The sequence below is a fragment of the Arabidopsis lyrata genome (genome assembly GCF_000004255.2).
Source record: "Arabidopsis lyrata subsp. lyrata unplaced genomic scaffold ARALYscaffold_8, whole genome shotgun sequence".
Classification (NCBI taxonomy): domain Eukaryota; kingdom Viridiplantae; phylum Streptophyta; class Magnoliopsida; order Brassicales; family Brassicaceae; genus Arabidopsis; species Arabidopsis lyrata.
In genome coordinates, this window is record NW_003302548.1 from 4273704 (window position 1) to 4290865 (window position 17162).

General features: G+C 32.6%; 3 protein-coding genes across 3 annotated transcripts; 1 reads left to right on the plus strand and 2 right to left on the minus strand.

Annotated features, from left to right (window-relative positions):
- Positions 1 to 4188: 4188 nt before the first annotated feature.
- Positions 4189 to 5694, plus strand: LOC9299727 (1-aminocyclopropane-1-carboxylate oxidase homolog 9). The gene is made up of 3 exons (XM_002863605.2): positions 4189 to 4798; positions 4874 to 5195; positions 5275 to 5694. Exons 1-3 carry the CDS (start codon positions 4275 to 4277, stop codon positions 5524 to 5526), a joined length of 1098 nt encoding a protein of 365 aa, XP_002863651.1. The 5' UTR covers positions 4189 to 4274; the 3' UTR covers positions 5527 to 5694.
- On the minus strand, positions 5603 to 7366 carry LOC9299728 (electron transfer flavoprotein subunit beta, mitochondrial). The gene is made up of 5 exons (XM_002865377.2): positions 7166 to 7366; positions 6802 to 7086; positions 6436 to 6516; positions 6233 to 6327; positions 5603 to 6016 (listed from the first exon to the last, which is right to left on the minus strand). Exons 1-5 carry the CDS (start codon positions 7232 to 7234, stop codon positions 5791 to 5793), a joined length of 756 nt encoding a protein of 251 aa, XP_002865423.1. The 5' UTR covers positions 7235 to 7366; the 3' UTR covers positions 5603 to 5790.
- Positions 7367 to 10800: 3434 nt separating this feature from the next.
- On the minus strand, positions 10801 to 12514 carry LOC9301498 (RING-H2 finger protein ATL16). The gene has a single exon (XM_021022417.1). The coding sequence runs from the start codon at positions 12130 to 12132 to the stop codon at positions 10993 to 10995; it is 1140 nt and encodes a 379-aa protein (XP_020878076.1). The 5' UTR covers positions 12133 to 12514; the 3' UTR covers positions 10801 to 10992.
- Positions 12515 to 17162: the final 4648 nt, after the last annotated feature.

Below are 17162 nucleotides of genomic sequence, written 5' to 3' on the forward strand. Positions count from 1 at the left end.
TGCTCTGCCATTACTATCCACCTGGCCCACAACCGGACCTAACTTTGGGCATAAGTAAACACACCGATAACTCTTTCCTCACGCTTCTTCTTCAAGACCAAATTGGAGAAAAGTCGTATTTGTCTAATGACAGGAATACAGGATATGAAGAAAAGACTTGTCCGAGTGAAAGATAGATATTTGTGCGTTTTACATATTTTAAGCTCTAGATAGTCGTATTTGACTTAGTCTCTGTTCTCGCTCTAGAGTTCCGGAAAGTTGGTCTCAATATTACTACATATTTCATATCCAAACATTCTTAGTATATATATATTCAAAATTTAACCAAAGGTTTTTCAAATCTAACCAATTTTTTTAAATTTTTTTGATATTTCGGATATTCGAACACGCATCGAAGTAACCCAAACCGGATATATAAAATATTCGAATGGAACTTAGAGGCTTGTTTCACAAAAAAAAAAAAAAAAGGAACTTAGAGGCTTAAACCCGAAAACCCAAACTGAACCCGAACTCCTATGCCTAGAGATTACATAATAGTTGCGCTAATTAGGGTTATAAATTTGTTTGCACAGCCCACTGAAAATTCCAATCTTTTCTCACAATCTTAGTGTTGAGGATTTTTTATTGAATGCTCGAGGTTGTTAATAAAGAAAAATTTAGTAATCTCCACATTACAAGAGCAAATCAACTAGTGCAAAGATACATGTTTTCATCTCTCTTATGTGATTCAAGAATAAAGTTAAATCTATTTTTTGCATAGGTAAGTTTTTATCATTAACTACCAACTTTTCATTTTCTAAAGTGTTATCTTTACAGTAATATGGAAAAAATAGTAAACACCACGACAGAAGAATTTTAGAACACCACTAATGAAATACTCAGGTATGTCAAAGTATATTAGTTGAGATGTATTTTACTTACTTAACCACAATTAAATATCACTATCATTGGATGCTCATAGCGAATTCAATTTGCAAATTAGAGTACTACAAAAAGTTTGATATTTTATTAATTGAAAATAATTAAAAAAAGTTTCAATTTTGTAAATCTCTTGTACACACATTCTCGTTGTTGGATGGTCAAATTTCATTGTTGCTTTAATTTTTTTGTCAACCAGACATTAATTAAAAAGTCACTCTATGATTGATAGCCCAATTTCCTTGTTGCTTTAATGTTTTGAAGTTTTAAAATCATCAATCGCATTGGAGTGTTAACATTAGATTATGATGTATATGAATCCTAGGGACAAATTCACAAATATAGAGTATAATCTCTCTTAATGATGTCACATCTTCTTAATGAGTATGTTTAATATAGTCTTCTCTTTAAATGCAGATTTGTAGTATGAAATTCTTTATTTGATCTTTGTTATTTTAATTGCCTTGATCATTTTGAAAGCTTTTCTTCATTACACGGTCTGGTTCTATACTTAGTGTTTGTTTTGAAAATATTTGAGAACATTAAATAAAAAGACTTATAACAAACTCATTTCATTACACCACATCAATGTTCACAATCATACAAGCTCACATTTATAGACATGACAATAGTAACTCTACTAACCATTACACAACAACTCTCATTCAACTCTAAGACATAGCTTAGTCTTACAAGCAACTTCAAGTATCACTAGAATACTATTACAACAACCAGGGTCGATTCAGACCTAAAGCCCAACAAGCAGGTGCTTTAGGCAACAAAATCTATTTTTAGTTTTACGGGTGTCATAATTAAAAAAACATCTTGTGGTGCAGTGGTATTTGTCTTTTCAAAAGCTTGAATGTGGCGGGTTCGAAATCTTGAACTATGCAAAATTTAGATTTTTTTTGTTTTTTTCTTTAGTAAAATGAGCATCAAATTTTAGTAGGCTTTAGGCATCACAAAACTTTGGGCCGGCCCTGACAACAATTCCACTAGTTAACTTAACTAATCTTTCAAACATAACTCCACTTACATTTTCTTAATTTGGTTTGAGAACCAAAATGACATTACTCAACAATCTTAATGTAAAGAATATGCTAACCTATTATTTTTGGAACTTGTTTATTTCGCTCTTAGGATGTACATATGCTATTATAGATCAATAAATGGTGAGAAGACAAGGAATCTATCATAAATCAACTAAATCATGATATCTATATAACCTTGTTCATTAAAAGAGTTTTAAGAAAAAAATTTACTTGTTATAATTTACTATTAATGAAATACTTTACTATGTCGAAAGCTATGAGTTGAGATATATTTTGGCTACTCAACCACAATCGAATATCACATTGGGTTCTTGGAGCCAATTCAATTTGCATATTGGAAACTAAATAAAGTATGATCTCTTATTAATTGAGAAAACGATTTTTATTGTTTTGTACATACAGTTTGAGAAAATATCATCCGAAGAAAAAAAATTATTTTTTAACAAACTAGATTCCTCAAGATGCAAACAACTTTTCATTTTAATGGAAAAATCTCATAAAAAACCGCCAAGTTAAAACATTTTTCTAAGTCAAACTTTCAAAAAAGTTTTGTTCCTATATACAATCTTCAAATTAAAAAATTTTCCCAAATAAATCCTCCAACTTTTGTTGTTCCCTTATAAGACCTCAAACTAATGAATTTTGGCTTATAAACTTTCAAGTTGTTAGGCTTGAGCTCGAACAATAGTTGACTAATGGTCAACTATAATTCCGTTCCGAATAGTAAATGGCCATTGATAACATATTTCTCGTTTATTTAATCTTCAAAATTCAACCATTGTTCAGGCTCAAATTTGACGACTCGAATTTTATTTAGGGAAAGTTAATTAGTTGAAGGTTATATTGGAGGTTTTAGTTGGAAAAAATATTTCAACTGGCGATATTATATGGAAACAAAAAAGTTGAAGGTTTTATTTGGGAAAATGTTTCAACATGGAAGTTTTTTTTCTCGAATTTTTTCTATTTCTAAAACTTGTTTATTTTTGTTTTTAAGATGCAAAATGTCAAGAGATGACAATATTTGGTCAAAACATATGGGCTGAATAATAAATCAACTAAACCACAATATGTTTATAAACCTGTTCAATTATTTTTACAATAGAGTTTTAAATAAAAAATATTGTGAACACTTTTTTCTTCAATACATATTGAAATATGCTCGGTAGTTGTAGTCGTAGAGCTTTTAAGTTTTGTGAGACACATCTAGATTTGCGGCACACCAAGAAAGGATTTTTTTGTTTAAACTTAGTGGATTTAATTATACCTAGTTTAAGCTCTAAATCCAAACCTTATAATAAAAAGCCTATTTTCTACATGTTTAGTATGCAAAATGTCTTGGAATACGTCATTATGAATGAGATTGAAAGAGCAGAAACACGTCCTCTCGTACATCGGTAGGGTGATGACATACTTAGGAAAAAACTCTTCATGCATTACATGACCATCCAATGGCTGCCAATATTCCTATTTTTCTAACCAGAATACGAAAACATCAAAAACATAAGTGCAAAATATGCAAAAAAGTAAACATGTAATTTATTTGTTTAACATATTAATTTCCTTTTTATCATATACAAAACTTGCTCAATAATACATTCTACATATCAGTACTTAAACACACTTTCTTAATCGGATAACAAATTTTAACTCTCATATTATAATTTCTAATTTTTTAAAAATCTATTACTGCATAACATCATCTTTTATTAAAAGAACTTACATTTTTAATTTTTCTGATTACCTTTTGGTATTTATCATCTTTATGTTGCTGTTCAAAGAATCGGTACAAACGAGTGTTTTAAACGATGGAGGAATCTTTGTCGTGAAACAACAAGCCTCGATGTCAAAGAATCCGAGGTCATGAAATTATCTGTTTTCGATAGAGAAACTGTAGAAACCACAAGGCTTGATGGAGTTTTTTTTTTGCTCGCGTGAATGAATCCTAAGGTTTACTAGTAAATTCATTGAAAATGCCATTAAGCAGTATTCATATTTATAGCAGCTTTTTGTTCTTTTGATGATACAAACAAAAAGGCCATAGGCCCAACGACACAAATAAAAACTGAACCCAATGCATGAGAATCATAGCCCACGAAGGAGATGGCATTGGTTACAAAAGATGATTTCGATTCCTTTGAAGTTTGAATCTTCTTCTTATTTGCACAAGTCGTTCTCAATGATACCTCCTCACTCAAGTCACACTCAACGAGCAAAATGGGTCATACAGATCCACCACTAACTTCAACACTTATCTTCACGACTACACTTCTGTCTTTATTTCCTCTCTCGAAAAAATAGAACATCATGACAGAAAAATCTGGAGAAATCGGTCGTTTGAACGAGCTCAAGGCTTTTGTCTCGTCGAAAACAGGAGTCAAAGGACTCGTCGATACCAAAATAACCGAAGTTCCTCGAATCTTTCATGTCCCTTCTTCTACTACTATATCTAACAACAAACCTTCTGATATCTCCAGCTTTAACCTCACTGTCCCAATCATCGACCTCGGAGATGGCAACATATCTTCTACAAGAAACGTTCTCGTTTCGAAGATCAAAGAAGCAGCTGAGAATTGGGGAGTTTTCCAAGTGATCAATCATGGTATACCTTTGACTATTCTTGAAGAGATTAAAGAAGGAGTTCGAAGATTTCACGAAGAAGATCCAGAGATCAAGAAACAGTACTTTGCTAAAGATTTCAACAAAAGATTTGCTTACAACACCAACTTCGATATTTATCATTCTTCTCCTATGAATTGGAGAGACTCTTTCACTTGTTACACTTGTGTTCAAGATCCTCTAAAGCCAGAGGAAATCCCACTAGCTTGCAGGTAAAAAATTTAGCAATTTTGATTTTGCCTTTTTCGTGTTTTGATGTTTCTGAATTAACGATGATACGATCTTAGGGATGTTGTGATTGATTACTCGAAGCATGTAATGGAATTAGGAGGTTTACTTTTCCAAATTCTCTCAGAAGCTTTAGGTTTAGACTCTGAGATTCTTAAGAACATGGATTGTCTCAAGGGTTTGCTTATGCTTTGCCATTACTATCCACCTTGCCCACAACCTGACCTAACTTTGGGCATAAGTAAACACACCGACAATTCCTTCATAACAATTCTTCTTCAAGACCAAATCGGTGGTCTTCAAGTTCTTCATCAAGATTCTTGGGTAGATGTAACTCCTGTTCCTGGAGCTCTTGTCGTCAGCATCGGTGATTTCATGCAGGCAAGTTCGATTGATGCATCCTTTTAACTTAAAACAGAGTCTTTCTTTACCAATACATTTGAGTCATTTTGTTTTGCAGCTGATCACAAACGATAAGTTCTTAAGCGTGGAGCATAGGGTACGTGCAAACAGAGAAGGACCGCGGATTTCAGTTGCGTGCTTTGTTAGCTCGGGAGTGTTTCCAAATTCCACGGTTTATGGACCGATAAAAGAGCTTCTTTCTGATGAAAACCCTGCAAAGTACAGAGACATCACTATACCAGAATACACTGTAGGATACCTTGCGGACATCTTTGATGGAAAATCGCATTTGTCTAAGTTCAGGATATGAAGAAAAGACTTGTCTGGCTTAGTTAAAAATAGATACATGTGTGTGTTTTGCATCTGTTAAGCTATTCTCTTCTCGCTGGGGAGAAACATGAACTATTTTATTAATAAGAAAGAATGTTATGTAGAGAAGACATTGAATTTCTGAATAACAAGATCCACACTTGATTTATTTATTTACTTCCACTTTATGCCTGAAACAGTAACGTAGATAAGAAGATCAAAGTGTGTAGCAGATTGGAAAAAAAGACATAAAAGGTTTCTTCCTTCAAACTACATGAGCTTCATTTTTAAGCTTATCGATCAACTCATCCACTGAAGAAACCATAACGCCAGATTTCCTCTTTGGAGGCTCTGTGACTTCCAAGATCTCTATGTCAGATTTAATGTCTACTTTCAGATCTTGCACCGTCATCTTCTTTATCGGCTTCGATTTCGCCTTCATTATGTTAGGAAGTGATGCATATCTTGGTTGGTTTAGCCTCAAATCAGTTCTGCATTGTAATATCAAAAGCTGTTATAAACAAAACGAGAGTTGTTGCACCTTTCTACTAAAGCTAAATGCTAGTTTGCTTAATCTGTGAGATCACATAAAGAGTTCCACAAAGAATGCAGTTAACAGAATGATGAACAATCCGATTAACTGAAACATATACACCTTAGTTGATGCATGATACATATAAACCTCAACTAAAGAATCTAAAACTTACGTTATCACAGCAGGTAAGTCTACATTAAGAGTCTCAAGACCTCCATCTACTTCTCTATCCACGGTTGCAACATTCTTATCTTTATCCAACACAACCTACTAAACAACAATGAGCAGAGCATATAAACAACCATTCACAACTTGGAGAGCAGAGATAAAAGTTAACATATGATCCAAAAGCTTTCAAGGGAACTACTTCGTTACCTTCGATGCAAATGTTGCTTGTGGCCAACCAAGCAAAGCTGCAACCATTTGTCCTGTTTGATTGCAATCATCATCTATCGCCTACAGAAACAAATAAACGTATTAAGTCAATAAACTTCACATCAAACTTCATCCAAACATTAAGCAAATTCAACATTTTTCAAAGCATTGTACAAAGATTCACTTCTAAAACCTGAAAAACCTCAACTTTAGCTAAGATTCACTTCACAACAACAAGATCTAGAGATTTGATGCATACTCAATCAAATTCATGACTCGCGTGACCAAAGTTCAAAACTTGTCAATCAAATTCGTGAGTCATGACCAAAGCTCAAAACTTGCCACTCAAATCATATCCAAACATACCTGTTTCCCTAAGAAAATCAATCCAGGATTCTCAACATCAGCTAAACTCTTCAAGATCTTAGCAATCGTCAAAGGAAGAAAACTAGAATTGGTCTCAACATGAATTCCTCTATCAGCACCCATAGCTAAACCAGTACGAAGCGTATCCACACATTGTGAAGGTCCAATACTCACTGCAATAACCTCTTCAGCAAAACCAGCTTCTTTGATTCGAAGAGCTTCCTCAAGTGCGATCTCACAAAATGGATTCATTGACATCTTCACATTTTGGGTTTCTACACCAGTCTGATTCAACGATAAAGGAATAAACTTTAATGGTGATTCAACGGTTACAGAGAGATTTAGAGATGGGTTTTGTGTGTACCTTGTCGGGTTTGACACGGATTTTGACGGCGTAGTCGACGACACGTTTAACGGCGACGAGAATCTTCATCGTCCGGTAACAGCAGAGAAAATGAAAAGGAAAGAACTTTTGATTTCTGGATCTTAAGGATGATGATGATGACTCATCAAAAAGAAATGACTTCGGTTTAATCCGGTTTAGATTTCTCGGGTTTTAGTTTTTTTTTTTTTTTTTTTGGTTCTGTGAAAGACAGGTTTAGGCCTAATAAACAATTGAAAATATCCATATATGGGTGACCCATATGAGTGACCCATAACCATAATAGGTCTTAATGGGCCAGAGTCCATTAAATTTTCATTAGTTTGTGTCAAAGATGTTTTAAAAAGTTTTAGTTACATTTAAAAATAGACATGAATAAATAACGTACACAATAAAATTTCAGAACACCTATTTTGAATTTGATAATAATATCGATAATTATCTGAATTCTTCAGTTTCGAATTGATGATCTCAAATCCATTTTCAACCAAGAATCTTTCAATCTCGATCTACTTCATTTTATATTGAATTTTAGGATTTATGTTTTTTTAATTTCGCAATTCTGCAGTTTTTCCAATAAATTTGTACATTTGACAATCCAATAAATGCGTTTCTGTAGTGATTTTGTTTGTTTACTACAAATATATGATATATAGCCATAAGCCCATAAGACATTAACCTCAATAAGAGTAGGAGGAAAACTATAGTGAATACAAAAATTATGATTTGTTGTTTGAGATGGTAATCAATTAACGAATTTACAGTCCGTCCCCATGAACCGCTCGGGCGTCGACTTAGCATACATGATCAAAAAAGATTCCAAATGGGTCGACAGTTTCATTGTCATTGCAGTATTCGCAGTATATGCACAACCATTGACTTTCTTCTTGACACTAAGTTATGGATTCAACATCATTGTTGATTCCATCTTTGTCAGTGTTACCGTGTATTTTTCATATATAGATCGTAGAATTTAACAAAATTGTTGATATCAATTATTTATGGTGCTATTTTCATATGCACAAAAATTTAACAACACTAGTGAAGTCTGACTTACAAATCATAGATAAAAAGAGAAGTTTGTTTTTTTTTTGAGGATTTTGAGTGAGTTTTCTTGATGTTTTTGAGCGAAAGGTGATATAATAATACATACATATACATTGTAATATATATATATGTGTAAACTAGAGTTCATGCTCAATACTTCATTCATTTTCTAAATAAAAGAATGCCAAGTTAGTACAAAGAGATTTACCAAGTTTGTTAAACCCCCAAGGCTTTAAATAATTCAAACAAAATCATGAATGGTGTTATTCGTTTTTCCAGTATGAATGCTCTATCCAGATCCAGATATCATATGATGTTTGCTTAAACGCAACTAAAAACATTAGCTAAATGAATTGTAAAACTCATCCAAGAAAATAATATATTGGATATGTTTCTTCTAAGTATTATAAATGTCTGCTGAACCTTAGCTTTTCACTAAATTCTGATCCGACAAACATACACTTGGTTGTCAACGACACAAAAGCATATCCAAAATTAGCAGCTTTTAAACCATTCGACATCTTGCATATCAGAACCAAATCTCCACGATAAAACGTAACTGACTCCATTATCACAGAGTGGTATCATTCAAAAGCAGTTTTCTGTGTCAGAAGACCGTAATATACATCAGCTACTGCTCTAAATAATTCAAGGAACACAACAACATCGGCTCCTATTGGATGATCCCGAAGAAGACGCAAAACATCTTCTAACCTTGAAAGGTATTAACTAATTTTACCCTTTCTCTGATATCTCTAAACCCAAAAACTTCATACGGAGGTCTAGAAGTGCAAAAAATCACACTGAAAGTTTCTTCTAGTACTCCATAATTCTAAATATGCTCTAAAGTACTTGACATAGCATAAATCTCCCTACCGGGCAAGAAAGCATTTTCCCGAGAAGGTCTGGACGACAATACATACACATGTGCCAAGCAGTTAGGGGCTTATAAGCAGGTTCCCACCCTGCATATAAAATTATAACACAAATCATATTAATATTTTTATAGATTTATCTTTTCATACTTAACAAATTACGAATTTGCACCAAAATTTTATATTATCATAAAAAAAATTGAATAGATTTCGATTTACAACTCGAAAAACACAAAAAAAAAAAAAATTCAAAAGTGAACTATTCTATTAACAAATCAGTTTAAAGAGAAAAATTGATATATATGCACTACGACATTTAAAAAACACAAAAAATTGTGCGCAACATGACATTGGAAATAAAATCACGTTTACCAAATTAGCGATTGTGACCAATTTTCTCACCTACGCAAATTTACAGTTTTGGTGGAAAAAATAGTTATGTGATTATGATGAAGACATGTTTATTTTAGTCATTTTGATATCAAATGCATCCAAAATTGCAAATATGGCTTTGAGTTTTGAAAAACTTTTAAATTTTATATAAACATATCTTAGTTAACTGTTACATTTTCTGGTAGTTATGAAAATTTAATGCATAAATTGTAAACAATAAGGTTTTGTAGCTTTTCAAATTTGTCTAATTACATTTATGGAGTGACTTGACAAACAACATCAACCTTATATTAGCCTTTTTCCAGGATAGTAATTATACTATTATTTTTTATTGATAATATATGAAATATATAATTTGGACAGTGGTGCAACATTGGTCCAACTCAATACACAAACTTTTTTTTGTTTTTTTAACTAAAATACCCTTTCATTCATGTCGATCCTCTCTTGAAAAACATCTTTTATAGCTTAGAATTTGACTTTAGAGATGAATTTAAAATATATACACGTGAAGAAACAAAAGTGAAGCAGTTACATAAAACATTTTTCAAGGAGATTTTGGTTTCTTGATCATGGCCTTACGCTGACATAACTATTAAATTCCAAGGAGATTATGGTTTCTTTGTAATTTGGATATCATTGATTATATGCAGTGTTTTAAAATACGGTCTGTACGGCCGTATATACGGCATATATACGATGTACGGTGGGAAGCCGTACTGTATTATAGCTATACAGTTGTTTAATACGGTGAAAGCTATACGGTTCGTATATACGGCGATTATACGGTGAAATCTGCATATACGACGCTTTTTTAAAAAATACTCAAAAACAAAAACTATGTAATTTTATTAATGTTTGGAAAAATGATTTAACCAAATTATTAGTTTGGCTCTCAAAAAATTAATCATAATAATTAACTATAAAATAACTTTATTGTCATTCTTTTCTATTATCTTTATGCTTATTAGTTATTTAAAATTTTAAAAATATTTTGTAAGTTGAAAATTTGAAATTTTTTTGTATTCATGTATAGTATTTATCATGTTACTATACTTATGTTTTATTGTTATTATATATATTTATATTTATTTATTTATTTAACAAAAAATATCTATCGTAATAGTCCCCGCATAAACGACCGTATATACGTCTATACGCTATATAGTGCTCCACCGTACGCCTAGCATATAGCGTATTTTAGAACACTGATTATATGAGGAGGAGATTTTGACGTTGAAGTGTGAAGCCCTCCATGAGTTTTATTACAAGAAATATTTTTCATTTTTTCAAACTTTAGAAAGTCCAAAATTTTCTGTCATTCATAATACAACTCAACTTTTTTGACTTTAAAATCTAAACACACCTATATTTTCTCCTCCTACCTCACCGACCAATAATTAAAAAATCCATCTCAAAAATATTAAAAATGAAATAATAAAATACAAATGTAGAAAGAAACAAGAAAATAAAACAAAGAAGCAAAGCGGCCCATTAGGGTTCAAAATAAAGAGGCAATATAGAGGAACTTCTAGAACGTCTACTGCTCCCAAAAGAGAAGAAAGATCTCTTCACTTTGGAATTACTAACATTGCCACTACTACTACTACATCCTCCTCCGTCTCCAACCACCGGAACTTCGCGGTTTTTCCGAATCGCCTCTTGAACCGCCATGTAAAGCTGTCGATCCGCCGATGAATCCATTGAGATTGATCTTCTAATGGGCTGAATACTACCGAACTGTTCGTCTATACCTCTTCTTATGTCGATGCACTCGTCTCCCATACTCGTCATCTTGTGAAGCTTTCGCGATTTTCTTGGAAGTCCTCCGCGGTCAAACTTCTTCGGAGATGGACAGATCGAATTCTGAGTGTTTTCGGTGAGTAGGTGACCTGATTTTGACCTTTCTTGTTCCATAAGTAACTTTCCGCTTCTCGGACTATCTCTGTCACTACCGGTGCTATTGCCCAGCTCAATGACCACATACTCGTTCTCACCTCTTACCACGACGGTACCAGATCCCACAATCGGATTCTCGGGAGAAGAGCTCGGCGCAGAAACCCGATCAGGAGGGAAACTTGTGTCACAAGAAACCCTAGCTCTACACAAAGGGCAATTAGCATTGTTCTGAAGCCAAACATCGATACAATCGATATGAAACAAATGACAACAATTCGGAATAATCCTCAACTTCTCCTCATCTTGAAACTCACTCAAACAAACAGAGCATTCTTGAGAACTCTTCTCTTCTTCTCCTTCTCCTGTAAAAACGCCGTCGTTTTGGTCATTTCTCTTCTTGAATTTAAAGATTGGGATTGCTCTAATGACAGATTCATCAAGACCGCGGTTTCTAAGCTCTGGCGAGTAAACCATTAAAGGATCTTGGTCGTTGCGTCGCCTTCGAGATAACGAGAATCGATGAAGAATGTCGATTCGGTGCCAGTTAAGACAACATTTGATAACAAAAACATAGTAGCTTACAAGTAAGAATGCTGTGGCTAAGATTCCGATCACCGCGACGGCTAAGATCGGAAAACTCGTCCCCGTAGAGCTCGCACGGTGGAAGATAGGTGGCGGCGGCGGCGGTGGAAAGCTCAGATCCCGGAGAGTATTGTGACGGTTTGATAGATCCATTATCTAGCTATAAGAACAATCTCATCCTCTATTGGAGAATAAAAGAGTAAAACTTTGAAAGTTCTTGAAGAAAGAAGAGAGAGAGAGAGAGATTGGTATAGAAGAAAAACAGAGGAAAGAGAAGATAGAGTTTGAGTAAAATGAAAGTTCGGTGAGATTTCTTGGGCTCTTTATATGATTATATTAATATTTTTCTTGATCGGTGTGACTCGTTTACTACAAGAATATTTTTTATATAAAGATTTAAAATAGAAATCGAAATATAAAAGTTAATTTTTGATTGGTGGGAAAATTGAAAATTTGTTTGATTGTTTGTTTATGTACTAGTGGTGGGGAACTTTTTTAATTTAAGTAAGAACCTGACATATATTTGCATTAACTATGATTTATTAAAAAAAATTGTTTGCATTAACTGTTATGATTATATTATTTGATCTACCTTTTGGGTTTGGAGTAATGTTGCTTTTGATAATTCTTATTACTAATTTGATTTGATATTTTATGATAGTGAAATTTCGTCCAACTAGATAAAATTGTAATCTTAATTAATGCGATGTAATGATGATATAATTTGCTTCACTATACATATACTACCATTTACCAATTATTAAATCAATTTATTTGTTTATGAATATGATTTATGATCTAACCATGATTGTCGGTTGCATTTTAATAATTAGGTGTAGACTTTGTTGTAGTAATGAGGTTCTTGATTATAGAATCTTTTCAAGTTTCAGATTAATCTCACGAACACAAATTGATTTTTTTTTCTTTTGAATATTTGATCATTTCAAATTGTTTTTCTAGTACTGCACATAGTATCTTGTTAGATGATAATATAGGCTTGACTAAACACACAACCATAAAAATACGTTAGGGTTATGTTACCATTCATTCAAATAAAAAACTTATAGTTATTAACTACTAATTGTCACCCATAAGATTCAAGAAATTTTTAAGAAAATGAAAATATTAAAGAAAGAAAAATTTAATGGTGAGGGTGGTTAGTTTTATTTTATTTCTGATAACGTGAGACAGGTTAATGATTCAATTCATCTTAACAACAAATATGTAATTATATTCAATATGTAATTATTGAATATGTAATTATATATCCAATTCGATTTTTTCTAATCTAGTCTATAAGTACGACGAATACAAGTTTAAAGAGATAAAGATGGTTTGAAGAGATTCAGTAGAGTAATACTAGGATTTTAAAATTTTATTTGAGGCATAGACTAATGATTGGAAACGTTTTAAAATAAAAAGGTTAGTAGGATTTTTATAACACGTCCATTTCTTTAACTAGAATAATCATTGCTAATCACAAATTCAATAAAAGAAGAAGAAAAACAAAAAGTATAGGCGCACATGCATTCCATTTCCACTATTAACTATGTATTTACATAATAGCTTATATAATACACCATACTTGCAAGCTATATTTTCATATTGACGCCTTAGTTAAGTAAATGAGATGGCATTTTTTAAAAGTCAACATTGTTCACCGAATTTTTGAGACGGCTTATTTGGTAAACACACAAAAACAATCGAATAATGATACAACTCTAGACCTAAAGCATATTTAGCTAATGAATCGGCAATTATATATGAATCAACTTATATTGGCATCTATATCAAAGGTTTGGATCTGATATATCATTCAACTCTAATATTTGGTTGAATGATATCTTAACTCGATCGAAACCTTGATATAACCGAGACAACTCAATCTACCTCAAAAATGATAATTTGGAAACCCAATGTTTGAATACTTTCTATTGTCCATAGAAGCCCTAGAGCCTCAGCCATTATAACCGACATTTGTTTTTGGTAATTTGTGGATACGTACTTAGCCGAAGAACCGAGTCTTGATGATGGTATTTGTAGTCTATTTCTTTGTATTAGTGTAATTACTATATCATTTGAAAGTAAAATTTTGAATGTGAATTGTATGTAGACTAGAACAAATTAAGTAAATAACAACATTTACTGCATGTAAAATTTACTAATAATTGAGCTGCAAAATTATAAATGTTTTTGGGTATAAGTTTTGTTGATTTCATTTGTCTTTGTAAATTTTATATATCCTAATCAATTCATCTATTCGGGGATGTGCCTTTAGTCAAGTGGTTAAGTCCACTTGACTCCGTTTTCTCCACCGGAGTTCGACTCCACGTCTCCACTAAGTCGCGTTACCCCGCGTAGTAGGGATTGACTATGGATCGGGCCTTGTCGATCCAAAGATGTCAAAAAAAAAAATCAATCCATCTATTTTTTTTAAGAAATATTTTTGTTAACCAACAAACAAATAGTTGTTATATATTAAAAGTAAAATTTTATAACAATCAACATAACAAAAATCTAAACATTGGATACTATAACTTTTAAGAAAAAAACATACCAAAAACTAATTTCTTTTGTTTTCATAATTACTGCAATGATGCAGCAATAAGAAAACATTCAAGTAACATTCATGGTGGGGTATAAAAGGGGAAGACCAAAAAATTGTCTAATTCTTAACGGAAAATTCCAAAGAAAAGTCAAATCTTACGCAAGATTCCAATATTCGAATCCTTTCTGATTTTTCACCTTATTTTCTATTACATTCACCACAAAAAAACGAAAAAGATATTGAAATAGAATATGGACCGACACTGCTTCTGTAGTCTATCGTGTATTCGTGTGTGTATGTTGACGATTGTGTAATTATATTATTCAATAATTATTACCTTTTACACATAAGACAATTTAATAGTAAATATAATTGATGGCCTACCCCTACTTTTAAAATGAAATGTCACAGAAAAGAAAAGTTATAAACTTTAGCTTATATATATAATAATTGGCATCGGAATCTTTGATTCGTTCGTTTCACACTAGTCAAGGATTGTCGAAATATAAAGTCATATTGTTTCTCTTATATGTGAACTCTCAATACTGTTGAAACATTTAAAAGTGTTTAAAGTATATAAAATTGCATGCAAATAAAAATATATTTCAGAATACCGAAATATATTTTTTCTTAATAGAGCTGAATAAATAATATTATGTACCTTCCATACGTATCAAACATACAATATATTTAGGGATTAAATTCATGTTTCCAAAGCTAATATATATCTTCACGATGTGATGTATACAAGTACGTATTCCATTAAACATTTGTTGGTAAACAAACTAATTTGTGTTTTATTTTCTCGTAATTGGCGCATAGCTACATGTATCTTTTTGAAGCTGTTTCGACTATTTTGGGAATAAGACTTCAACTAAGAAACTTCTGCAAACCTAGCTAACCACTGTCAGAGAACACGTAAAAAGTTACTAACACATAGATCATGAATGAATTGAATCCTATAAATTTTTCATTTTGAGTGGGTACAAGATTTCGTGAATTTATGATTTTCTTTTTCTTATATAATTCAAATTATGATCTTCGTTACTTTAGTCGCAACTTCCGTGTTAGTTGTTACTACGGGTAAGAGAAAAAAAAAATACACAGAGAAGATAGAACAAATACATATTTACATAGTTTAGTAATTTTTTTTCCCAGTAATGTTATATGTTATGTTGACTACATCAACTTACAAAGTTCAAACCATAAATTTATCTACATCCTATATGTTTTAGGATAATATTAGTAATGTTATAATACATCATATTGGACTTATAACCGGGCCCAATAAGCCCATCAGGGTTATTCATTATGTACTCTAAAACCCTAGGTTTATATGCCTATATATATGTATCATTATCATGGAATGGAATGAGAAAACAATAAGTTTCACAACACGTTATCAGCACGAGTTTGCTCTTAACAACCCTAACCCTAAAAATCGCAAAACACTGTTCACGCCGACACTGTTCGCCGATACTGTTCATCGACACTGTTCATCGATACTGTTCATCGATACTGTTCATCGATACTGTTCATCGATACTGTTCATCGATACTGTTCATCGGTACTGTTCATCGACAGCGTGAGTTACCGAGGTCTTAAGCTCCCGGTTCAATTCGTTCAACCCCAATTGGTGAAAGGTAAAAACAAAACCTTAAAAGCTTAAAGATCAAAAACCTTGTATTACTTAAACCTAACACTCAAAATCGAAAACACTAAGCCAGGGCCGAAATCTTAAAACCTAAATCAAATCAAATCCAAAACCGCAATTTTCGTGTATCCCCTAAACCGGAAATCATTCTCGGTTAACTCCTAAACCCGAATATCAATTCGGTTCATCGGTTAAACCGATTATCAAACCGGTTCCAAAAATAATAACCGGATCTCAATCTGGGTAAACCGATTCAAACTGGTTATTCTAAACCGGAAATCAATTCGGCCCAAACCGGAATCTAATATTCCGGTCCAACTTTAAACCATTAAACCGAACTTATGTTCTGTATCCTTAAAATTTACGATTCCCGAGAAAGTTTCCTAAAATAGAAACTTTCCTCAAATAGCAAATGACCCGGAATGAAAACTTTCCTCATTTAGAAAGTTTCCTCAAATAGAAACTTTCCTCATTTAGAAAGTTTCCTCAAATAGAAACTTTCCTCATTTAGAAAGTTTTCCTCAAATAGAAACTTTCCTCATTTAGAAAGTTTCCCTCAAATAGAAACTTTCCTCATTTAGAAGGTTTCCTAAAATAGAAACTTTCCTCATTTAGAAGGTTTCCTAAAATAGAAACTTTCCTCAAATAGCAAATGACCCGGAATGAAAACTTTCCTCATTTAGAAAGATTCCTCAAATATAAAGTTTGCTCAAATAGAAACTTGCCTAAAATAGAAAGTTTTCCAACTATTATTTTAACAAAAACCCCTAATGAAATCAATTTCATGTTCGAGGCCCTCAAGGTCTCCGGTGAAAACTATCTCGAATGGGCCCTGGACACCAGGATTTTCCTCAACTCAAAGGGACTGGGTGCGTGTATCCAAGCGGATAATAAAGCCTCTGATAAAGACCGGTCCCAGGCGATATTTCATATCCGCCATCATTTGGCCGCGAGCCTCAAACAGCAATATCTCACTCTTGA